The sequence below is a fragment of the Bactrocera dorsalis genome, chromosome 2 (genome assembly GCF_023373825.1).
Source record: "Bactrocera dorsalis isolate Fly_Bdor chromosome 2, ASM2337382v1, whole genome shotgun sequence".
In the NCBI taxonomy this organism is placed as follows: domain Eukaryota; kingdom Metazoa; phylum Arthropoda; class Insecta; order Diptera; family Tephritidae; genus Bactrocera; species Bactrocera dorsalis.
The window spans coordinates 22,807,111-22,833,656 of NC_064304.1; the positions used below are offsets into that span (position 1 = coordinate 22,807,111).

General features: G+C 38.1%; 1 protein-coding gene across 1 annotated transcript; it reads left to right on the top strand.

The window, feature by feature from the left end:
* The first annotated feature begins 23,313 nt into the window (after nt 1-23,313).
* Nucleotides 23,314-25,027, top strand: LOC105230986 (uncharacterized). Its single transcript, XM_011212047.4, has 2 exons — nt 23,314-23,603; nt 23,671-25,027. The coding sequence occupies exons 1-2, from the start codon at nt 23,436-23,438 to the stop codon at nt 24,754-24,756; spliced, it is 1,254 nt and encodes a 417-aa protein (XP_011210349.2). The 5' UTR covers nt 23,314-23,435; the 3' UTR covers nt 24,757-25,027.
* Nucleotides 25,028-26,546: the final 1,519 nt, after the last annotated feature.

Below are 26,546 nucleotides of genomic sequence, written 5' to 3' on the forward strand. Positions count from 1 at the left end.
CCATACATTGATTCTTCGTGAGTTTTTCGCAAATTTTCAACCAATATTGTGCCATAATCACCGTATTCGTCTGATTTAGCTGCAAGTGTCTTCTAACTATTCAGCAAACTCAAACGACCGCTTCGGGGAAACCGCTTTAAGCCCATTGAAGTCATTAAACGTGAATCGCTACGCGCATTGAAGACTATTCCGGAAATTGACTTTAACAACTGTTTCTTCTTCTTCTCATAACTGGCATAGAGACCACCAGTCGTAAAGAGTAAACTCTATAAGTCACTCATTATTCCCGTCCTGCTATATGGTGCAGATTCATAAACGATGAGGACATCTTATGAGTCGACATTACGAGTTTTCGACAGAGAGGTTCTGCGGAAGATTTATGTACGAAATATACAACGACATTGACGACATCATGTCGTCCGAATGGATGAAAACAATCCCGCCGGGATCAGCAGAGTAAGCGGAAGACCTGCACTCCGTTGGAAAGACCTGGTGGAGAAGAACCTGGCTGAACTTAGAATCTCTAATTGTCGCCAAACGACGAAAAGAACGAACGACTGGCGCGCTGTTGTAAAGAAGAAGAAGATGATCTCAAAATCTAAGGAGCTAATTTGTATATATACAGACGGACAAACAGCCAGACCGAAGGACATGGCTAAATCGACTTTCCTCGTCACGCTGATCATTTATATACACTTTATAAAGTCTTCGACGTCTCGTTTTGGGTGCTACAAACATTGTGGCAAACTTAATGTACCCTGTTCAGAGTATAAAAATCCACTTTTTTCAGGACAATAATAACATTTACTATTTCTTACTGTTGACATGCAAAGATTCGTCATAAAAGTACAAGAAATCTATTTATCCTTTTTACCATTTAATGAAATTTTATTATAATTCGATATAGGACTTAATAAAAATATAAAAATAAGCTACAAGGTGCCAAGGATAATGCCACATTTGTGTCACATTAACACAAACTGCTAAATCCAGCAAAGACATCAAAGCAAATTAGTTGCGCACGTGCAAAGATATTGCATTACAATATTCAATTACCCACACAAACACATTGATACCCGCCAACGCAAAGCAGCAATAACACAAATTTAACAAGAAAAGCAAAGAACGCCAAAGACTAAGCTGGAAAAAAAAGATGAAAACAAAATCGAATTGTCAACCCTTTGACGAATCGGCGACTAAGCACAGCAAATCGGCTAACTAACGGTCATTGGTCAACGGCCACTTCGGATGCTGCAAATCGTACGGCATTTATCTGCGCATTGAACGGAAAAGTAAGCAAACTTCTTCACATGAATCCTGCGCTAATCCCAAGCAATAAAACGCTAGCGAAAGGATGCCAAAGCGGTTCGGGATTTGCGACAGCAGCAAATGTCCAACGAAACAACTTTGACCAGCAACTCGCACACGCTTGAGGGCACAGTTACTCGTATTGTAGGTGGTTGTAACTAAAAGTAAATGCCGTTAAGCGCTGTTATTGCTGTTGTTGTTTATAAATAAAGTAAATTCGCTCGCTGGTCGGGATTACGAGTGAATTTTACTTTTCAATTGGCAATTTGTGTGCGCCACATAAATTCCAATGGCCAGCTGCCCATCGAGATTGGGTGACACATCGCCGCTGGACACACTGCGCTGTTATACCCACACACTCTCACACATTGGCGATTGGTGTGCTTACGTTACGGCAAATTGTCCACTTTATATGCTCACAAATCGATTTTGCTTTATTTTTGTGGATTTTCTGTCAAATGCGCTATAAAATAAATAAGAATTCTTCAGGTTGAGTGAATGCAATTTCTCTTATGTTTATTACTTTGACATTTTCAAGCTGTGCGCACCATTATTAGTTATCTTCAGCGGGACACATGGACGGCAGCAAGCAAATGATAGGGTTCAATGGCGGCATTTAAAGACAAGGTAACGGATTGTCTTGCATTAAGAAATGTTATTACCTCACTCAACTGCAAAAATTTACGCAAGTAATCAAGGGTCAAATATATGGTAGCAAATTATTGGGTGGACGCGTGGATTATTTTTGAATATTTCATTTATGGCAGTGATTTTTTTAACAGCTATGTACTGTTCGCTGGAAAAAAGTTTTCCTAAACCGTAATTTGCAACGAAATTTACAACAAAAAAATCTGATAAGACACTCATATTGTTATAATGAAATATTTATTTTGTAATAATTTAGCACTTTTCTGACAAAGAAATGTCTTTATTTTACTTTGAATAACGCCTTGGAATTTCTAACGAATTTTAATCTCGGTAATATACCCGAAAGTTGGAAACTAGGGTTTAAAGATTCATCAAAGTATAACAAGATATTTTCTACGATATATGCCACAAGTTGGAAGTTAGTACCACCTTTACACCTTGGAAAACGCGTATTCAGTAAGTTCTCCAGAGGTTTCTCACTGTAATCAGTCCCCTCTCCAATTTTTTACTTATTAGCCTCAGCAGAGTCAGGTGCTGGAATAGTAGTTTCCTAAGCCTAGATACTTCGGTTGTCTTTTCTAACTTACCACAGAAGCTCTGCCACGACTCCCTCTTGACTTTGCGAATCTTCTTTATATTCCTTTAGGACATCTTTATATTTGCTCCAGGGGGGCTACTCATCGGCTGATTTGGCCAGATTGAAGAATTTCTGAATACTGGGCTTCCTGCTTCAGAAAGACGACTTCGAACCATACTTTGAATATGATAAAAGGCATGAGATGTAAATCATGTTAAGTCAACATGCTTTATTGGGAATATTAGTTTAAGTACGATGGTCCCCACCTCCAATTTAGAGGTTGAATCATATGCCTTCAGTCTAGTTAAATTCCCTGTTACCATTTTCCCATTCAAAAGCAGTTAGTGTCCTCACGATTTCGGAATGTTTCACATTTATTGAGAGCCAAGAATTTCACTTGAAATCCTTCATGCCTATGGTCAGAAAAGAAGTGTGTTCGAAGCACGTCCCAATCTTCACCATTGATTGTTGTGTTAGTGTGTACAGCTACATCTAGAACGTTGTTCGACGTATGACCCATATGTATGTATACTATATGTTGATTCCTCTCCTCTGTTAGCTAGAGTAAGATTGCTTATCAGAATAAAGTTTAGTAATAACTCACTCCTGTCTTTGGTTTCGTTGCTACCCATACCGTATTTTGCGCATTGGCATCAGCGCCTAGCACCAGGGATCTTTTCGCTTTCTCAGCCGCATCTATCCACTTCTGGAGTTTCGTTGGCAGCGCTTCATCATCATGACGCATGTAACACGATGCAAACAGTATTGTTTCATTCTAGCAATCCTTTGCAGCCACTACCGTCAGGTCATCTGAGTAGAAATTTTACTTAATATATGGATGTATACTTTTCCTTACCAGTAAAATAAACCTTACTTTCTTTGTTTCACTCAAGATGTGTGTGTAGTATAACGGCGGCTTTAGTTCCGATACTATGCTTTCCTCAGCTAACCAAGGTTCTTAAACTAAAGCCACATCGTAGCCGATTCCCACTCAATTTAGAAGGAGTTGCTTTCATACAAGTTTATTTGAAAAATCTTCACTGCTAAGATCGTTCTTCTCTCGAGGTCAGGTTGCATTTCCGGGTCACCCGCTTCTGCATCTTAGAGATTCAAGGTGGCTTTTAGGATATCTCTCAGATCCTTCTCGACCTCTCGCTCCTCCTGCGTGTTTACGTTAATATTGGGCGGATTGCGCTTTTTGAGACGAAGGTACATAACATCTTCCAGAATCAACCAGACAACATATCGTCGGCCGCCTTTTTTATTTAGAGGATGTAGTTTTGACTGCCATCGTTCTTGCCCGAGTTGGTGACCTTCAACACTCTCCCATCTACCGTCGCCAAATCAGGATTTTGCTTTGGATGGAGTCGCAGTACGCAAGGTATAAGCACCTTCGCTTTCGGAATGGTCGCGATGCAGCTCCAGTCCACTGTCTCGAGAACGGTTCCCCCCACAGGCCTTGAAGCTTTACCAAACTGTTTTTACCCATAGTATAGAGAGGTCGTCTTTACATTTCAGGATTTTGACTCCGTTCGGGCAATTCACACCAACAAAGGTTGCCATAGGTGTATATTCATTTTCGGGAAAAGTGCATCTAGCAACTTCAGTTTCACTGCCCCTATGTGATTTGCTCAAGGGGATTATTCTGGCCAATGAGCGCTATGATTAAGTGTCTCTTGGCTATCTCACTGACCGCTGCTGTCGCTCTTGAGGTTGACGGTACCTCCTGGTCTCGCTTGGCGTTAAGCTTTACAGTTTCATCCTTTCACTTCGGCCATTTGACTGGCTCTGCTATATCGCAGTCAATAGACAACTGCCTTTTGGCCGCAATCGCATCCTCGATGCAGTTCGCAATTTCAGATCCTTTCGATGACAATTGTGGTCGCGATGCGAAGTAAGATCGACCTAGCTCTATTTTTACTTTAGCCCAAGCCAGTTGGACTTGCGGCTCAGTCTATCATCGACTTTCACCGCCACTTTGTATATAGCTTAGATTTCTCCATCAACCCCTGCTTGCTGGGTTTTGCTCTGGGCCTGGACTTTAATGTCGAACCATCATCCTTGGCATCCCCGAAGAGCGTAGTAAAGCTTTTTCTTCCATCGTGTTAACGCCTCCAATACTTTCGAGGTGCGAGGCTTCATTGACCGTGGCACCTCTGGCTTGGCAGTAACATTGCAACCTCTATGAACTTCAAGTAGACGCACTATGCTTGCCAGTAGTAGCAGTTATCAACGGACGGAACGGACTGATATCCCAGCACGCTTTTCGTCCTTTTTAATACTAAGTTTATAATTTATGGTCGGATATATAGTATATCGGTGTCCATTCCGATAATATACACCCGACTGTTTTGAAATATGTTAAGCCCTTTTTCAGCACTGTTGCATAGACTGCGCAACTAATTAGTGTCTCGTCGGAACCGATTGACATTGCAGGCTACAAATGTGCTGCCATATTGCACAGAATATTCATGAAAATGTCCACACATACACAGACAAACACAACAAACTTCACACACGCACACGGTTCGTTCTACGTGCGGTTCTGTGGTATTTTTTAATCGCCGCTTCAGCGACGCGCTGAACTTGGCATGATTATCAAACAGTTTATTAACATTGAACATCAACATTTTGTTGTTGTTGTTGTTATTGTGTTAATGCCTTTGGTGTTATTGGCCTGTTTTGTTGGTGTTGTTGCATTTTTATACGCTCATTGAGCGCCCAATTACGATTTGCCCACCTTCAAGCGTTCATTGCGCTTCCGGAGATTCAAAATCTTGATCTCAATCCCACAACACATTGCAGAGAGCGTTTGTTGCACATTTTGTTGCGTCCTCGTACATACAATATTTCGATATTTTTTGCGATTTCCTAGCGTGTTTGTGTGTGTGTGTGTGTATATGTTGCACGCCAACAGCGGCAGTTATTAATTGCATCGAGATCATCGCCGTCATTATTATCGATTGACGCCGCTGCCACGCTGCTGACACCACCTATGACCGGCAAACGGGGGCAGAGCGAGAACTTTACAAGTTGTAACCTCATAATTGCGCCGCTGGGCCGCTCAACCATAAGTCAGTTCGTCGCTGCGGCTGCGGCTGTGGTGTGGCTTGCTGCGCTCAACGATCGTTGGCTTTGCAATCGCTCAAAGTGATCTGTGTTGGGCAGTGCATGAAAGTGGCGTACGCGCCTCCACTCGCCTTCACACACACACATACATACATATATTCATCTACATGAATGCACTTAAGTATGCTATGTGGGACCCTTGCAACAAAATGGACGCTCAACTTTTATGTGGCGTTAAAAAATTTTGAAAAATTATGAAAGTTGGCAGGTGAGGGAAGGAGTACGTCGGTTCAGCTTAACATCTTTTGTATGTGTATAAGTATGTAGGTATATTTGTAAGTAAATTTTCGCTAATGAGTATTTGCCTTCGCGGCTTCGCCTCTCACAGTTCAATATCCTGATCGAACAAGCCGCAAGTTGAATGGCCCGTTTTAGGGCGCAGGCGCGCACACACACACATACACAATACTTAAGTCTTATGGTTATATATGAGTATTAAATGCTTAAAACTAGATTTGTATCTTTTATTGTTACTGCCTCCACACACTCATGCACACACACACTCAGACGCCTGGGTATTAGCGGCCAACAAGCGTTCGCTCGTTGCCCAGATGATCGCAACTTTCCGATCGACAGCAACAATTCTGATGTTATGTTTGAAATTAACGAAAACTTAACGGCTGATCGCTCATAATTTTAATCAATCTGCTACGGGCTACCGATGGCCAATAAACGTTTGTACGAACACTAAATAGTTTTGTTTTTATTGGAGGATACGATCATATGTACATACATATATACACGTATTTATGCGGAAATGCTATGTCCAAAGGGCTCACTTACGTATTAAAGTATGTTTGAAATGCACATATCATATTTTTGGTATTATAAAAACTTTTTGCTGATTATCTGTAATTGTATTATCGAATTTCGCATGTGAACCACATATTAGCGGCGATAGAAATTTTCGAAATTTGTATAGAGTAGGCTGATTTTCCATATAGAAATCACTCGGCTGAAACGTGGCGTACAATGACCTCAGATGAGAAAGAGAGATTGAGATTGCAAACAGATGTTAGAGAAAGCAAAGTTCTTTATGATGGGTGAAGTAGTAGTTTTTAATAGTCGTTTTGACATGCGTGAGTTATGTCAAGCTGTCATGTTACTTTTATTCCGTTTGTTTGGCATACCAACATGGAAAGTCTTCCACCTGAATAACGTTTACAAATCGTTCAACTTTATTACGAAAAATCAACATAATCGGCCTACTGAGCGTACTATCCGCAACACCATCACCCATCTTGAGACCCAGCGTTAATTATTGAGTAATATTTGACCGAACGGTCCACATCCGGCACGCAGTGGAAAAAATATAGCAACCGTAGCTGAGAGTGTACACGAATACCTTGAAGAGTCGATTCGGAAAAGCGTTCAAAATATAGCTTGTGTAGGAACTGAAGCCGCCTGAAAAGTTCAAGAGCTGCCATTTCATCCAAACAAAACAACTGTTTGGTTTGCTTTGTGGGCCGGTGGAATTATCGGTTCATATTTCTTCAAAAGTAATGGCAGTGAGAACGTAACCGTCAAAGGCGATCGTTATCGCGCCATAATAACCGACTATTTGCTGCCTAAAATTAAAGCTCGTGATCTCGGCGACATTTGGTTTCAATAAGGCGGCGACACTTTCCCCACATCGCATCAATGAATGGATTTATTGAGAGATGTAGGATATGTAAAGTCTCTGCGGACCATCCCGTGAACGAGAGTAAGTCATCAAACAAACAGTCGTCGAACTCGCGCCTTGGCTTCGACGTCCCTGTTGACAGACATAACTTCGAAGTCGTAGACAATTTCGTCTATCTTGGAACCAGCATTAACTCCAACAACAACGTCAGCCTCGAAAACCAACTCTTGCCAATAACTCTTGCCAACAGGTGCTACTTCGGACTGCATAGGCTATTGAGAAGTAAAATCCTCTCTCGACGAACAAAGACCAAATTGTACAAGTCACTCATCAGCTCCGTCCTTGTATATGGTGCAGAGGCATGGACTATAACAACATCTGATGAGTCGGCGTTACGAGTTTTCAAGAGAAAGGTTCTATGGGAAATTAATGGTTCTTTGTGCACTGGCAAAGGCGAATACTGCAGTCGGTGGGACGATGAGTACGATGAACATTTACATACATACATGTAGTTCTGCGAATTAAGAGAACAGGGACTACGCTGGCTAGGCCATAACGTCCGAATGGATGAAAATACCCCAGCTCTGAGAGTATTCGACGCAGTACTCCCTGAGAGAAGCAGAGGAAGAAGAAGACCTCCACTCCATCGGAAAGCACAAGTGGTGAAGGACCCGACTACACTTGGAATCTCCAACTGGTGCCAAACAGTGAAAAGCAAGAACGACTGGCGCGCCGTTATAAACTCGGCTAAAACCGCGTAATCGGTGTCTCCGCTAATAAAGTAGAAGAAGCATATTTTTAGAGCCCTAAAACCAACTTTAAACAAAAAAAAACGGATTTCTCTAAAAATCACTCAACAACACCATCAAATAGTTAGGCGGCTAAAGCTTCAATATCTACATATATATATAATTAGGTATGTATTTCTCTATGGCCTATACACACACTTACATCTTATACATTTGAATTCCTAATTTGGATAGAGTCCAAGTCTGACATTTGAAGAGATAAAAAATAAAACATATGTCGCAGTTCTAATAAATTGATGTCAAACGCGATGTCGATGTCCGCTTAGCTCATTACTGCATTTGCATATGCTTCAAAAGGCTCACCCACAATGCGCCACAACACATGCATATATCTACATACATATATACATGTATGTAAGTGTGTGATATGTTTATGTGTAGTAAGTGCTGCGCAACTGCAGTGAAGGTTCATCAGCGCACATCACTTGTGACCACCCATCAGCTGTGATCTACACTGAATCGCTCATGTTGACAGCTTGTTGCGAACGTCACGGCAATAAAGCAACTCGGCGGATCTCGTCGATTTTATTTATATGTGCGTACGAACAGTAAATTGACAGCGAACGAATACCGACACACAAACGAAATGATTCCACACTTTTATATATGTATTTACATATATATGTATATGTGAAATATAATAAAAAGTACAACAAAAACAATAGCAATTGCAAGCAAAGCGAAGACAATACGAGCGCTCGCGAACTCAATTTGAATACGCACAGAAAATTGGATAATTTCCCGTGGCTATCGCGAGAAGACAAAGCACAGCCAAAAGGACACTCCTTCCTGAAACGCACAATGAAACGTCGAAAGTTTTTTTTTTTACTTCTTTTCTACCTCCTTTTACTGCGCGCTGTGCGAAATTGTCTACTTTGACTTGCAGCGTTTCAGCTGCAGCGCGATTGATATATGCTGGTGGTGCGCACATTCCCATGAGCATCATTTACCCACAAAACAATAAGATCCCACAGGGTCCGAGTTTTTTGGGTAAAGTGTTGCCACATGCAGTGGAGTAAACAGAAATGAGGCAGCCGAAAACAAAGGCACTTGCAGCACAACGCGGCCCTCGACACGGAAAAAAGGTTATTTTGCCCAACAACCGTTGCTCTTGACTGCGCAGCCGCAGCGTCGTTGAACTCCGATATGCAAAATTCAATATATTTCACTTCCTAATCACAGTGTCGCGCTGCATTTCCATGTGTTTATTTGTATTTACTTGTGCGATATTTCTTTCATATGCTGGTGCGCATGCGCATGCGCGTATTTCTGCTTGTTTTACATGTGTACGCACCACGCGATCGTGTCGCGCCGCGTTCAACGCTCGTCTCTATGCAAAACAATATAACAATAGGCCGAATGGTACGCTGATGGCGTCGCCTCCACTGACCGCACTTTCCCCAGAGACGCGGGCAATAACTTAAATGAATCCCTTAAAAAGGCAGGCATTGCTAAGCCAAAAGGAGAAGAATAACTTGCTGCCCTTTTATTGACTGTGGTAGTCCCAACAGCTATTCATTCGCTTTAGACAATATTCATACGTTTGTGCCTCGAACAATGGTTTCTTCGAAATGCACGCGTATTAACTCGATATGGTACTCGGTGTACGGAAGGTGATGGGACCACACGAACGTAATTATCTGCGCGACATTTCGATTTTCAGGTGGTCTCGCAGATCAATAGCACCATGTTCGGCGCCCTAATTTGATGGAAGCGAATGTGCGCTATAACTAGGTTAGGTTAGATTACATGGTGGATCCCCAAGTAGGGGGAGGACAAGATTTTGTATAGTTCTTGGTGATATGAGAAAAGCTCTTACGCTCCATACTTCAACTGATTGTCTCTTGATGTGAGATCCGAACTAATTAGACCAAATTAAGCCAGTTTCGGTTCGCAATGCCTGACCTCTGATGCACTATCAAAAATTTGCACAAAAAGCAAATTTTTATAAGCAATGAATCTGTCTATGTCCTATTGAATTTTTTTACTTTCTTTTTGAGTTACTTTTAACCGAATCGGTCTTGAGTTTTTCGCAATTGGGAACGAACAATATCGGTCGGTATTTCATTTTTTGCTGCTGGTTCCAAGATAGTCGAAATCTACGACTGTTTGATGACCGGAGAAATTTCGTCTTACCCTCGTTCATTTCCGAATCCATTTACTTCGCTTCTTTGTCCAACCAGGAGAAAGCAGAACAAACAGCTCAGTTGTAATGACCGACTTCACATAAGCCTACAAAAATTAGTCCAGCGATACACATAACTGGGGGGCCACCCTACAAGCCCAAAAGTTTTCTTCATCAAAGGTCGTCCACATCAACATCGTCCAATTCAGGTGTAAGAAAAACATTAATCATGGCTCTATAGTGTACTCCATGGACTGTTCTTTTCTGAAGAAATATGGACCAGTGATTCCCTCTGCTTATAGAGAAATCCAAGCAGTGACTTTTTGACGATGTAACGGCGTCTTAACAATGGCTTGTGGATTATCGTCACTCTAAGTGTCACAATTTTATTTATTAACGTACCTATTCAACCAAAAATGAACCTGAATCCTAAACAAGATATTCTTGTGAAAATCGGGTCATCTTGCTCAGGGCCTGGTCACCGAACATACGACATGCTTGATGATCGTTCGGCTTCAATTCTTGCAAGAATTGAATTTTGCAAGCCCACAAACCAAGATCCTTCCGCAAAATCTTCCATAAAATGAATGGGCATAGCTTCAGTTTTTGCGCGGAATGGTGGTTAGACTCATTCGGGTATTTTTTTTTTTACGCTCTGCGACACAAAAGTATATAAAAACTGCAAATGACGGAGATAATGATGATATACTATGTTATAATATAGGGTGATTTTTTAAGAGCTTGATAACTTTTTTAAAAAAAAAAACGCATAAAATTTGCAAAATCTCATCGGTTCTTTATTTGAAACGTTAGATTGGTTCATGACATTTACTTTTTGAAGATAATTTCATTTAAATGTTGACCGCGGCTGCGTCTTAGGTGGTCCATTCGGAAAGTCCAATTTTGGGCAACTTTTTCGAGCATTTCGGCCGGAATAGCCCGAATTTCTTCGGAAATGTTGTCTTCCAAAGCTGGAATAGTTGCTGGCTTATTTCTGTAGACTTTAGACTTGACGTAGCCCCACAAAAAATAGTCTAAAGGCGTTAAATCGCATGATCTTGGTGGCCAACTTACGGGTCCATTTCTTGAGATGAATTGTTGTCCGAAGTTTTCCCTCAAAATGGCCATAGAATCGCGAGCTGTGTGGCATGTAGCGCCATCTTGTTGAAACCACATGTCAACCAAGTTCAGTTCTTCCATTTTTGGCAACAAAAAGTTTGTTAGCATCGAACGATAGCGATCGCCATTCACCGTAACGTTGCGTCCAACAGCATCTTTGAAAAATACGGTCCAATGATTCCACCAGCGTACAAACCACACCAAACAGTGCATTTTTCGGGATGCATGGGCAGTTCTTGAACGGCTTCTGGTTGCTCTTCACCCCAAATGCGGCAATTTTGCTTATTTACGTAGCCATTCAACCAGAAATGAGCCTCATCGCTGAACAAAACACGCGCGCGAAACACATTTCGAACCGAACACTGATTTTGGTAATAAAATTCAATGATTTGCAAGCGTTGCTCGTTAGTAAGTCTATTCATGATGAAATGTCAAAGCATACTGAGCATCTTTCTCTTTGACACCATGTCTGAAATCCCACGTGATCTGTCAAATACTAATGCATGAAAATCCTAACCTCAAAAAAATCACCCGTTACATACTAGGAGGGAAGGTTGCTGGAGGTGTTTAGTGTCAAGAGCTCTTTATCAAATCCAGCTTCAGACTTCCTGACTTTTGTGCTGTCTTCCCAGCCGAGGTTGCAGTCATTAGAGTAACAGTAGATTTACTGCTCCGGATTGTAGCTTCCTTCAGAGAAGTGACCATCCACTCGGGACACGATACCAGCCTTGAACTCATTAAAAGTGTATTCAGGGTTGGTCAAGGAGTGCTTAACATCGCTTTCAATAGCGTCTGGTGATACGACTGGTCCGGGTGCCAGGCCACAACGGAAGAGCAGGAAATTGTCACTCATGAGCTAGCAAAGAAAAGCACCCTAGCACCACTATCGGTAAAATGGGAGCGGGTCGGTGCTACCGTATCATTTTATGTTTTACTACTGTCGCAAAAGATTTTGGTCCAAGATCGATCGGTAGAGATCAAGTGATCTCTTTGCTCAGTAAGGCTAGCCTCTCCCTAGTTGTGGAGCTTTTAACAGGCCCTTGCGGTATTGGCGTCCATGCTGTAAGGTTGAGAATGTTACCAGATGCCACATGCAGAAGCTATATGGGAGAAGATGAAGTGGAAACAAGACTTTCTTCTTGACTGTCCCGCGTTTGGGAGTTCAAGACTTTAAAACTTGAGATCGCATAACTTCAAACATCCCATTCAACTGGCGGTAGTGGAAATTAAGCCTGTGCAAATTTATTAATTTATTTATTTATTTCCCACTAAGCCTTTTGCTAATTGATTAGTTCGAACACAGGAGTTCTTCTATTCTATGGCTTCAAAAAAGACTACAGTCTATCAGTCTAGGTATGATCTCCATATGTAGATCAGTAATCTAACCTAATAATTGACATTTTTAGTCATCCGAGCGCAATAGAAAATATTAAATTTATAAAAATTTGCAAACGCTTTTACACAAACATAACCTAACTTATTTACACGTCTCTATATACATATGTATGCATGTATATAATGCAAAATTTCTTTGAGATACACCTGACCTATCGCACAGCACTTGAATTAAGACAATGAACCGAATTCCTGGTATTTGAAACCAGAAAAAAAATATTTTCCCAAAAAAATAAATAAACAACTTGAACGTTGGCAAACTGTGGAAATAAAGAAGCGAAATATAAAATAAATAAATAAATAAGCAGATACAATGAGGACTTTAACTAAAGAGATGCAGGTATCCTTAATTGATCGGATTTCGATCTGGCAAACAGCGCCTTCGCTACTTCCCAACAAGAACAAGCGGATAGGCTGCGCACTGCGCAGGCGTGCGATTGAATATCTTTGTCACATCGCGAGCGCAGTCTCGTGCACAGGGCACAGGAAACCTCTGCAAATGCAACAGCAATAACAACAATAGCCACAATATCCTCAGCTCCCACTGCAAGCGGCTGAAGCGAAAATTTTGCGCGCGATTAACGTTTACGGATCGCGAACTCGCGTTGTTGTCCCGTCCAGCAACTGGTTGTTGAAAGTCTGGCGATTTGGAGTTGCTTTTACTCTATTTGATTTGCATATATTTCGATTTTAATTAGTTAACAAGGTGCTTTTCGTTTGTTCGCATTGCATGTTATATCAGCATATTCATGTTCTCGTCCCGATGTATGTATGTATGTATGTATGTATGTACGTGAGTATTTTGTTGTCATGTATTGTTCGCTGGCAAGTGCTTTGCTGGAACGTACTCGTATGGCACTTGTTTGTACGAGTGTTGTGCTGTTTGGCATGTTGTTAACTGCAGTAGCCAACAAACAGAAGCAACGCGATAAAAGGAAACATCAATATATTTTTAGGACACAATTATACGGAAGGACATCTACAGCTACATAAGAGTCTGTATGTCCATAAGTAAGCTAACGAGGCTTTTTGGCAAAGTCTGTGCTTTTCTTAAATAAAATAGCATTTTAATTTTTAGTTTAAATTTTCTTACGCCGGCAGGCGTTGTGTAAATACTCAAAATCATTTATAAAAAGTTTATTTTCTCCAAAAAAAGTTTATAAAAAGACCCATAATTTTTAGTCATACTCACAATGCGTATATTCGTAATTTTATCTTTTCTAACCTACTTGAAATCCAGCTTCAAATAGTGGGTGTTTTTTTCACGTGTGTTTTTCAGTGAGACAATAGTTTTTTCGGAGTTGGTCTTTTTACGGGTTATTACTTGATTATTACTTGATTTATAGACCCTTTGGATAGCCATTTCATAATGAACAGAATTATTCTGAAACAACGATTGCAAATGGTGAAATTTTCTTACCAAAATAATGCTTCGGTTCGGTCGCCCAGCAGAGTCGTTAATTGGCGCAACCATGGATAGCAGTCGCAACATTTTTACTCTATTGGATGATGCGCAATGCTCTGAGACGCCTTACACTACGCACCGAAGCCGCTATTGCACTTGTGGAGGAAGGTATCAAATGATATTTTTCGGCCGACAATTCCGACCGCTTTTTACGAATAGCTTCGCGCAAACGACGCATAACACTCAAATAGTATTCCTTGTTGACAGTTTGGCCAGTCGGAAGGAATCCGGAGTGCAGCACACCTCGATAATCAAAGAAAACTGTCAACATAATCAATTATTTTTGACCTGCTTTTACTTAGTTTTTTCGGCTTCGATTCAACTTTGCCACCATATTCGGCCGATTGATCGTCTTTTTCCGGGACGTAAGCATAAATCCAAGATTTATCGTCAGTATTAATAACTTTCATAACACCTGGTAGCCGGAAAGCAATGTTTACCAGATGTTAACGCGACGCTGTTTTTCGAAAAATTTAATGATTTTTGGACCAATCGTGTTTTCAAATTTCTTAGGCACAAATGATCTTTTAAGGGGGTATTCTACTCTAGAATTTAAAAAAAATCGATTTTTTTCATATATTTAAAGTTTAGACCCTTAAGAACTTATCGTCCAAAGGATTTTTAAAAATTAAAATTATTTTAAGAGCTACAGTTACTTTAGTGACGCAGTCCCTAGCCCGGTAGGTAGATAGACTCACTTTTTTAAACGCGTTTTTCTCGAAACTACTTTTTTCCACACGGTACCGGCATTATCTCAAGTTCTATACAACCGATTTACCTGTGTCAACCTTCTTTATATAATCCTTTATCGTTCATACCAGCATCGTGTCAAAATTTGTGTTTTTAATATTTAAAAAAATTCAGGAATTTGAAAAAAAGCGTAAAAAATTATTTTTATTTTCAGGCAGTCGCCATTTTTCAAATTTTTTTTTTCGTGTTCACTGAGGTAGGGACTACGACAGCATCCTTAATGATTAAGAATTTCTTTCGATTTTTTTCAGACCACCACGAGAGCCACGATCAATGTCACCAGGATGCCCCATTTTTTTTACACCTGTCTCTCCCCTCCCCCTCTAATTATTTTAATTTTTAATATTTTTTTGTAAAATTTTTTTTCTGTATTCTTAAGATATCAGTAAAAACACCATAAAAAATTAAATGTAAAAATATTTTTTGTTTTTTTTTTAATAAAATTCAAAAAACTGCCCAAAATTTGATTTCGAGACTAGAATACCCCCCTAAAATGGTTTTCACGGATCCTTCCGATATTCCAACAACGCCAGCAGTATCTTTGTCTGTTATCGTCGATTATCAAGCACCTATTCTTTTATTTTATTGACGTGGTTCGTCGTCAACGCGTTCTCGACCCTCCTTGAATAATTTGTACCAATCAAAACCCCTTGTACTCGACAATCAATTATCACCGAAGGCGTTTTCCAACAATTTGGACATTTCGGCACCTGAGATTTGATACCGCATACAACATTTAATGGAATTTCTCTGTTGAATAATTTCGCTCATCGTAAAAACCGCCGAATGCAGTTTGCCCGAATCTCCGAATGAACTTAAGAATATAAGCATTCGTATTGCCTGCTGAGTTACAACTAAAGGTAAGTTTTTCAAATAACGTCTTGGGGGGCGGCAAAACGATCTTCGCGCCAAAAATGGTATTTAAAAACCCCAATTCGGGTAAAAATTCCTGAAAATTGTGTCAAAAGTGTACAAGGTATAGGGCGAAAATGGGTTTTTTTTATGGCTTTTAATAAGATGTCCTGTAAATTTACTATCAATTTCCTCAAAAACTGTATTGTGAGAGTTTTGGAACCGCAGAATTTGCGTGGCTTCTAGTTTCTACATTTTATAAATATCGAAGACATTTTGTAAAAATTCCCTTTTGTTCGAACCACCTCATGAAACTTGTAGGTAGGTAGGCAAAGTGGGCGGCAGAACATCCTTATCCCCGGGCGCCCGAAGTTGTAGCTACGCCACTGTTCTTAAAGTTCAAATAATACGATTTACTAAACTTGGAATACGCTTCATTAACAGCTACTAGTTAACAGCACCAGTGTTGCATTTGAGCTTACTACAAGAAGATTTCTAAAAGGCAAACATATCACACTGTCCTCGTAACACAGAACCACGATGCGCAAACAAGAGTTTGCCTAAATTATGCGTGAAATTAAAAGCGAGTTTCGACAGGATTCGTTGGGATCATTAACAATTCCTAGAAGTGCTCTCGCTCATTGAGAAAATCTATGCAGCGCAAACACACCAACTAATTTAACTTTTTTCCACTTTTTTACTGAAAATATTAAAAAAAAAAATTAAACAAGTAAAGCATTTATGCACCAAATACTTTACTTTTACTCTTTTTAACAGTCGAAATGTGTATGTAAGTTGTTGTACACCTTCATGCCTTACTGTAAACTGCTGCACGCACCCTTAAATATAAACAAAACATAAATAAGAAAATTAAGTGATTGCAATCGATTGACATTGTACAAAAATCTGTACCACAAATACCTCACAACACCGCTGCTGTGGCATGCCACAGCAAGCGCACATACGCACACACACACACACAACCAAGCAAAGTTTTGTAGCAAAAGAAAAGCAATAAACGAACACATTGTCTCGGAAAGTAAGAGGTGTCACCTACAATACATTCTCGGTCTTGTTTAACAAACACAAAACAAAAAAAAAAACACGCGACGGCAACAACAACCAGCTATGCAACACAATGTAGCCACACGGCAAGTGGGTAAGTTTGTACGAATTCGGTTTGATTGTAAGACAGCAACAAAATGCCATTGGAAATTCCTCCGCAATGTCATCAATTAAATGCGAGCAATGAAAACCTTCACACCTGAGAACTTAATTTGGACTTAAAATAACTCGCAGTTGATTAAGTAAGTCGGCGGTGAGTAGGAATTTGCTTATTTGGCGTGTGAAATTCTTGGTTTCTTGAATGGAATCGAAATCAATGTTGGTAAGAGTTGAAGGTTTCTTTAGTATTTATTATGTATTTAACAATTATTTTACTTTTTTTGTGTAAATTGACATGAAGGGCATATATTTTCAGAGAAGAAAGGTAATTGGTTTGAAAACTTCAGTCAAAGCACTTCAAAATCTGAAAAAAGCAACGCGTCCCCGCCGAAATAATCAACTGAAACAGAACAACAACACGATATACATAAGAACAAGAGGCTCAAAATTCAATGAAAAATGACTTTTTTCATATTTAGACAACTTTAAAATAACATACTAAAATTTTTCTCAAAACTGCAATCAATGCAATAGATATTCACACACAACACAGTTATTTGGTAGTTTTAACAAAAATGTAGCACACAAATCTGAAAAAATATTAAAATGTACACTCAAAAAGTGTGAGGCAATTAGTTATTTATATTCGCCATTCTTTAAATTTATAAATATTATATCAAGAACTGTTGAGCAAGTTCGTGTCTTAAGTCTTCTGTAAACTGAGCGAATAATGCATGCAAGCTGCTTTAAAATGATGTGCGCAGGGTTGCAAGGCAAGCAGACATGCTTAATTTTGATTCCTAAGCTTTGACATCAAAAAATGCTGCGAATACCTCAAAATGTGTTGAAGAGTGTTAAAGTGTGTGCTAACCAACCATTCGCTAGAACTCAGAAAGAAAGTGAAATGAAGATCATCCAGATAGCTGACACTGCAAAGCTATCAAAGTAACGTGTTGAACATATAGTTCATGGATATTTGGAGGAGCAAAGTATTATCTATTAAAAAATTAAAATGAAACAAAATTGCTTGCAGCAGGTTGCCTGCGACTTTTTTGTTTTCTCGGATCGCAAAAGAATGCTCGCAGGAGAGAAATTTGTAGGCAATGGAGGGATAATTCCGATATTTTTTCGAAGAATCAATAAGTTCGAAATCACTATATGATAATCGGTGGATAGCAAGTATGTTGAATAATAATATCGATTAAAATCAAATATAGAATCCCACTACATCCGACACTAAATACACTCCTTTGCAGATATCCATCAATAATTTTAAATACCGATCGGAAGGAAAGAAAACAACAAAAATCATCCAAAGCATTTGTTTGGGAACATTAGCACACATTTGAACATTATTATTAACCAACATAAGCTTGTTAGTGGAATTTCAATATTTTGCTGTTTTCAAAGAAAAGCAATATTTTTACTTTTCTTCTTACCGAAAATTTAAAGGTCAATATGAATATTTGCCTAGATTTACAATTTATTTTATTGTTCCAAAATACTGAAGTTGCGTTGGAAAGCTACTATTCTTGTGCTTCTTCTTCGGCATATGTCACTCATTTGACGCATAAACAACAATAATTTTTTTCACTCATTTCAAATTTTATGCCTGGAAAAGTGCTCTTGGGTAAATTCTTCTTTCTGCTTTTTATATGACGAAACTCTCAGCCAAAAGTCAACGTTTAATATGAACAGGCTCCAGCTGAACTCGAGCTCGCAGAATCTTTGAGAATCACTCAAGCAATCCAGATACATTTAAAAGTGAAGAAATTAGCTGTCATATGAATTGAAGGCAAGAGACGAAAGACGTTTTTGCAAGACAGAAATACTGCGTGAACGCTACAAAAAGAATTCGTTTTTGTATTGGATTATGACTGATGAGGAAAACTTGCCCCATTACGGCAACACTAAATGCAAACAATCAATTTGTTCAAAACAAAAATCGGACCGATTAGTTAATTTCAACATTAAAAAAAAATATCGCGAAAATCACTGATTTTTCGGAGGGTCATACTGAGACGATGCAATTGGTTGGCCGGTTACGTTCTTATATTTAATTCAACATATATTGGCTATAAGACTATAAGTGGGTATTATAGCTCCAGTGCAGTCGAAGTTAAGGGGGTATTCTACTCTAGAAATCAAATTTGGGCAGTTTTTTGAATTTTATTTATAAAAAAAACCAAAACATAATTTTACTATCCATTTTTTATGGTGTTTTTATTGATATCTTAAGAACACAGAAAAAAAAAATTTTGTAAAAAAAATATTAAAAATTAAAATAATTAGAGGGAGAGGGGAGAGACAGGTGTAAAAAAATGGCGCATCCTGGTGACATTGATCGTGACTCTCCTGGTGGTCTGAAAAAAAAATCAAAAGAAATTCTTAATCAGTAAGGATGCTGTTATAGTCCCTACCTCAGGCAACATGAAATTTTTTTTTTTGAAAAATGGCGACTGCCTGAAAATAAAAACCATTTTTTACGCTTTTTTTTGAAATTCCTAAATTTTTTAAAATATTAAAAACAAAGGATTAAGGATTATATAAAGATAAAGGATTATATAAAGAAGGTTCACACAAAATTTCAAGTAAATCGGTTGTATAGAACTTGAGATAATGCCGATACCGTGTGGAAAAAAGTAGTTTCAAGAAAAACGCGTTTAAAAAAGTGAGTCTACCTACCTACCGGGCTAGGTACTGCGTCACTAAAGTAACTGTAACTCTTAAAATAATTTTAATTTTTAAAAATCCTTTGGAGGATATTTTCTTAAGGGTCTAAACTTTAAATATATCAAAAAAATCGAATTTTTCTAGAGTAGAATACCTCCTTAATGCTTTTTTATTTTTAACTAATTTCTTTTTTTGCAAATACTCAATATATGTAGCTGAACTGACATGCTTTTAATAAAACAATGTTTTCATAAATGTTTCAGCGGTCAGCGTTTATAGTAATTTGCATACTTTGGCGCATACATACTTACGTAACATTTAAGCATTAACATTGTAGTAATACTACATGGCTGCGAGCAAAACCCAGCGCAACAAAAACATAAAGTTTGTTATTTTATTTTTTTACTTTTTTTTTTACTTTTTTTTATTTTCTTCAATTAAAATAAACAACTACATTTGTGCGATAGAAATCTCGAAGTGTGACCACAATTGTACCAGTAAATTTATGAACATTTCACGGCACTGCTAAGACACAAGCCAAAAGCCATCGGACGCAATGAAGTCAAGCGCACAAAAGACTCGCTTATAGAACAGGCCACAAGGCAAGTATTAACTGCAACAAAAAAAAAGCTACGGAAAAAATTAAAAACCAGAAAGAATTGTTTATTAAAGCGACATAAAGTACGCGTACACCCGGCAATCACGTAACCGCTTTATACTAATTTTTTTATGAGACAACTTTTCGGCAAAAACATAACTGCCACAACAAGAAGCATTGAGCGCTAAAAAAGACTGTATGCAAAATTAAAATAAAAAAGGAGAAGAATTACTAGCACTTAGTTAATGAGTTGTGTAAATGGTGTGCCATATGCGCGCGATTTCATTGCTTGCTTTTATGCGGCACAAGTACACAGCATGTAAAAAGGAGCCTAACGCACAAGAAATCAAAATAAAAAAAATATAAAAAAAATTAATTTTTTATATAGAAAAGAAGCACACACTCAGACGAGCTGGCGGTGACATTTAAAGGTGCGCTGTTGGGTCAGCCGCACGCTGCGGACGCGTGTGTGCGCATGCGCAACGCACGACGACGCGCCTTCCGCCAAATTTCGGCTTTTTCTTTGACATTACGCTAATATTTGCAATGGAAATGCAAATGCAAAAAAGAATTATAATTAAATAAGTTTTCGCATGCACCCAGCGTATTTTGTCAGCGCTGTAATGTTGGCGGCAGCTGCGCAAACTTCAAAAGAACGGTAGCGCCAACAAGGCTTAGACAACCAGCAATGCGCGTGTTCGCAAATACATATGCTATGTATGTATGAAGTTAGTAAGCTCTTTGGGCGTTTCGGCCGCACTTGGAAGGTGGCCAAAATTTCTGGCTAACTACGCTTTAAATACGCTTGAATATTAATAAGCCGGACGACTTGCACCCTTACGGACTTTGCGCCAAGACACACAGCTGACTTTTTAAAGCTTCTTTTTTAGGTTTTTTTGTTTTTTTTTTTTGATATTTATTTTTTATTTTTTATTTTATTATTATTTTTTTCTTTAAATATTTTTTTTTTTGTAATTTTTTCTTGCCTTGTTGGTCATTACCGCTGCTGCGTTAGCCGCTCTTCATGCTTTCTTATGTTTATTTCTTTATAATTTGTTTGCGTAAAATCATCGCCACAGCAAAGAGATCTCGGTCCCGGCGCAGTTTATTCAAATAAATGTGGCGGCTTGTTGGACAAACTTTTAAGTGAAAAAATTTGCATACCAGTTTTTGGTTATCGCCGACATTGTGATCGGCAATGCTGTTTGTTGTAATCGTCGTATGTGCAAAAACATACAAACATGCCAAAATAATGACTAACGGACAGCTTGTTCAGGTCAAAAGGCGTTACCTACCGGCCTAGGTTGAAAAAAAGTTCATTTATAAATTTTTTAATTTTTGCCGAGCTGATTTTGACACCGATTTATAACGGTTGCTTAGTGTTAATTAACAGCTAATGCTTATGAACGTGAGACTGTATGTAAGTGTAGGGATTCATGCTCTTCAAATGGATGTTGGCTCACGCGAATTGGCCACTTTTTCCATTTTTGTCGTAACTTAACCTAAAATATTGAACATGAAAAGCGAAATATGCAAACAAACTAAAAGAGCTGGGAACAAAGGCAGCTGTAGTAGTAGTAATTCGGGAATAAGTAATAATTCGATTAACCATGGAAGGGTTTCCACCGAGTTCGCTCTAGTAGATAATACGCATCCTGAGAGGTGCCCTACAATGCGCAAAAAACCCAAATACGTCCATCCGCTATGGCGAGCAACAATTGGAGCTGAGCACATTAACTTTATGACAGATTATGGGGAATGAATTTGGCTCGAAGACAGGCAAAATCCAACCCGTGCAGGAGTTAAGGCCGAAAGACCATTAAGCGCCCGTTCGGTGAACAGATCCAAAACGACAGAGGTCGCCAATTCCGATTTTCAAAAGAAATTTTTGTCCAATGATGAAGTTTACTTTCGGTTGGAGGGGATCGTTAATGTGGCGTGGCCTCAAAGATGGTGAGCATGAACTCTTTTTTGTGAGACTATGTGAATTCGGTTGTCTACGCCTTAGAAGAGAATAATCAGCACATGATTGCTGACAAAACTTAGTGGAAAATTCTTCCTCTCGGCTGCAATTTATTTGAGCTAACCTTATCTTTATAACAAAATCTAAAAAACACCCTTTATTATGCGAAGTCTTGCATATTTCCAATACTAGGTTTGGTATCCAAGCGGATGGCACTTTTGGCAATCTCATCAGCTCCTTCGTTTCTCAAAATGTCCTTGTGACCCGGATCCCTGTATATATTCTAGTGCAGCCGTTGTAGTGGTTCTTAGACCTCCCGTTATGCTGAGGACCAGCGATCCACCACATCATAGCACCATAAAACAAGATTGGCTTGACTACCGTTGTGTAACACCAATGCACAAAGCCAGGTGATAAGACCCATGTTGATCCTAGTATCTTCTTGCATGCGTAGAGGACGCCATTGGCATTTTTCAGCCTCTTTTGCACATTGAGTTCCGACATCAGTTTGCTGTACAAAATTACTCTCCTTAAATTGTTGAGTTCCTGCAGTTCCCACGGCGAGACCTGCACCTATTTGTATAGAGTACCATATCTATACTTTTAGGTTAACAATATCGGTTAATTAGCCTTAAAATAGGTATAACCTGGAAATTTTTAAACGATTGATAGAAAGACTTTTTTATTCCCAAAAATTGCTCTTTGGACTGTCTCTTGCTCTGTTTGAAGCTCCTTAGGAACTATTATATGAATATTGCCAAACTCTGATGCTATTTGACATGATATTTTTTGTATTTTTATTTGAAAGAATTATTTGAGCTTTTAACAAAATTATTAATATTTTGCCGCTGTAAATTATTATTATTCAAAAGATTTCTGTTATGTATGTACGTATATGCCTTACTTTCATATTTAAGGCTACTTTGCAAAGTCTACGTAAATACTATATACATATATATTATATAAGCTTATAAATAAATGCATGTTTGTATAACATAAACTGTTATACAATTTATACGTATACTCGAAGAAAAACAAACTAGTCACGTACAAGCGATCAGGCAGCCTTATTTTAACATCTGTTCTTTGCCGAAATTGCAGCCAACTTCGCCTTAAAACAACCGCCATTATAATTTGAAAAACGAAAAAGTTGCGCTATATTTTCATAATTTGCGTTTTGTCGACAAAATAGTAAATAAGCGCAGCCAATTTATTCAACATAGAGAAAAATTTATCATGGGCGCCAAACAAACGAAAATTGAGGGAACTTATTTGCCAGAGACACCTATAGTGCCGACTGGTTCATCATGTGTGCCAATTGTCATGGAAAATACATTTGAATATGAGGAAATTAATGATGTACAAGATCCACGTTCGCCAAATATGTGCAGAACTCCTATCAGTGTAATTATTGCTAAACTAGCATTAAATAATATATGTAATTACAGTAATTTCGTCACTTATTTTATAGATCTTTTCAACGAAAAATCAAACTACCGTCGGCTTACAAAATGTTGAAGTGAATCGTGATTCCGAGAGTGCCGTTGCACAACTGCGTAAAAGAATCTTCAAAGGATTTTCCTACAACCTAAACGATCCACGTTCACCTGGTTATCAATTCAATCGTACGCCGATATCATTTGACGACTCGCAAGATAAAATTTTAAACCTAGATGATACATTTGCTGATTTATTTGCCGGCACTCAACCACAACCTATCACATCGGAGGACCTAAAATCGGAACCTAACATAGAATTGCCTTCAAATAAAAATGCAGATGATATGAATTCAGTTGCATCCGTAGAAGAATTCAATGATGCGATTGATAAAATGAGTAATAACATAGATTTTGCACCTAAAAATACTACTTATGAAGTAGAAACAAAGATCGAAACTATTGAAGAAGTTATTGAGTGTTCAGAATCCTGTAAAGAAGAGTCTTTAACTGAAAAAGAAGATGTTCTAATACCTAAGCGCGTTTCACCTCAACGCACACCAAAAATTATACAAGATGAGATTGATCCACGTTCGCCCACATTTGGTGTTGACCGAACACCTATAATGTTCAACGATGATGACGATGAAACTACCGAAAGCGTTCTGTTAGAAAGCATACTAGCAACACTTTCGCTTGACATGAGTGATAATAGTATTTGCTCAGTTAGTTCAAATAATCAAAAGACTGCCGTGGAAGCAAAGAAGCCCGATCGACAAGGTCAACTATTTAGAAAAATTACACATAAACGTATGCGTCGCTCACGCGCTAATGAAAAATTTCCATTACCCACACGCCGTATTACAAAAGAATTGCAAATATCGCCGCAACGTGTGACATCTGAAAATTCGGAAAATGGGCCTAAGAATATGAAATCACTTAAATTGAAACAAAAAGACTCTAATGAAAATGCTATGAAAAGAACACCATTCAGCTGCATCAAAAATAGCAATGAATTTCATTCAAGAATAACGGAAAAAAATAAAATGATTAAATCGCGGTTGGAATACAACGATGAGAGTATATCTAATAAAATTCACATCGACTCATTGACCAATTAGCTTTGTACTCAAAGGTTTAAGTAATTCATTTAATTACTTCAGCAAAGCAAACTATAATTATCAATTTTTACAAATCTACATATATGTGTATGTTTATTTATGTTGCACTTACCTAGCTTATTGTCAAATATAAATGTTAAGGCTGAGATTTTAATTAAAATGGCATATTTTATAAGTTTTTTTTTATGTGTGGTTCAATTACGAAAGTTTTGTGTTGTAACTGAATCATACCTTTTTTCTGCACATTTACCTAATAAAAAGTAAGAATTTATTTTAATGTTTATTTTTTAGTAGAAGATGGGTAGATCCTTTTAGATTTCATAAATTAAAATGTTAAAGGTTATTTTGTCGCAGCCATCACGAAGATTGGAAAATATAAAATAACTACCGTTTTTCGTATCGAAAATATTTTCTAGCAGACAATGAGTCTAGGTTGATATCCTTCATTAGCTCTTACTGTATGCTCAGCGCATTTAAACAAGTGTATGCTGCACATTCATCAAATCAATACGTGCACATTCTTAATGTTTCGAAGAAACGACACGCTACGTTACAAAGATTTATTGAACTGCCCATTAAAAAGGAATAAGTAGCAGAATTCAAAAGCAATAAATGTACATGCGTATATTTATGGTAATCGAGCACAGAACGGAAATGCCTTACACCTAAATTCCTTCATTAAACATTAGAAAAATATTTATGAGCTCACCTCAATCAAAGTTATGCATACAAACAAATCGCCCAGCGCATCCCGTTGCATAGGAACAAAGCAGCCACCAGTAAATTTGTGTGAGTGTGTGAGCAGTTCAATATTTCTTGGAATCAGGCAGTGGCTACACTGCTACCTGCATAAATAATTAGTGATTTAAAGACATGTCATAGGCAAGGCTGTTGTAAATTGTAAATGCAATTCAGTTTGTGTCAAAAAGTTGTTGGCTTCCTGAATTTACTCATATTGGCAGGCCTTGGCTATATGGGTGGCATAGAAGTGACTCACAAAGCATACTTACATATGTATGCATTTGTATTCACTGTCATAAGATTACATTTTTTTTATTTAAGCGATCTAGGATTCACTTGTGTTTTTCCAACAAAAATTTTTTGGCTTGCTTACATTCGATATAATGTTGAAAAATATTATCCGGAAATTTTAAGTTGGTTCGACAAATAGTTTCGGAAATATTTGTGAACACTTTAAACACGTTTTTCCGGAAATCCTGTTTTCAGAGTCGGTGAGGAAAATTTCTTTGAGACGGCTGGACTGATAGGTTTAAAATTTTCGCGTGACTTTTTCGATTAATTTTCGAATATAATTTCGAATTTTAAAATTAAATATTTATTACTTCAACTAATTTTTATACGATTATTTGATATTTATGACCCTTTAATTATAATACAGCACATCGATTCACGAAGAGGTCAAATGCCAACTGCCCGCCTTTATAATTTGTCATTGTAATACTTTCTTATAAAAACCAGTAAAAGACACGTGGAAAACTAATAAATCAACGAAGATATGATTTAGAATAAATTAATATTCAGCTGGAATAATAAAAACACAATGTGGCCAATAAAGAAAATTTCAATAATTCTATAAAGAGCAGCATAATTAAAGAATAGAAAAAAGTTAGATAAAGGTTGAACCGAAGCTAACATACCCTTCACCAATAAAAAAACTTTCCATACAAGAATTTGATTTTGATCGTACAGTTTGTATAGTAGACGTACAGTTTTTATAATAGTAATTCAATATAAGCAGTTCCGATAAATAACCAAAAATTCAGATCGAT

What these genes read in the sequence shown, in the direction of transcription:
- LOC105230986 (XM_011212047.4), top strand. Translation starts at nt 23,436, where the DNA reads ATGGGCGCCAAACAAACGAAAATTGAGGGAACTTATTTGCCAGAGACA. An exon ending in TGTGCAGAACTCCTATCAGT is followed by an intron (nt 23,604 to 23,670) that starts GTAATTATTGCT and finishes CTTATTTTATAG; the next exon opens with ATCTTTTCAACGAAAAATCA.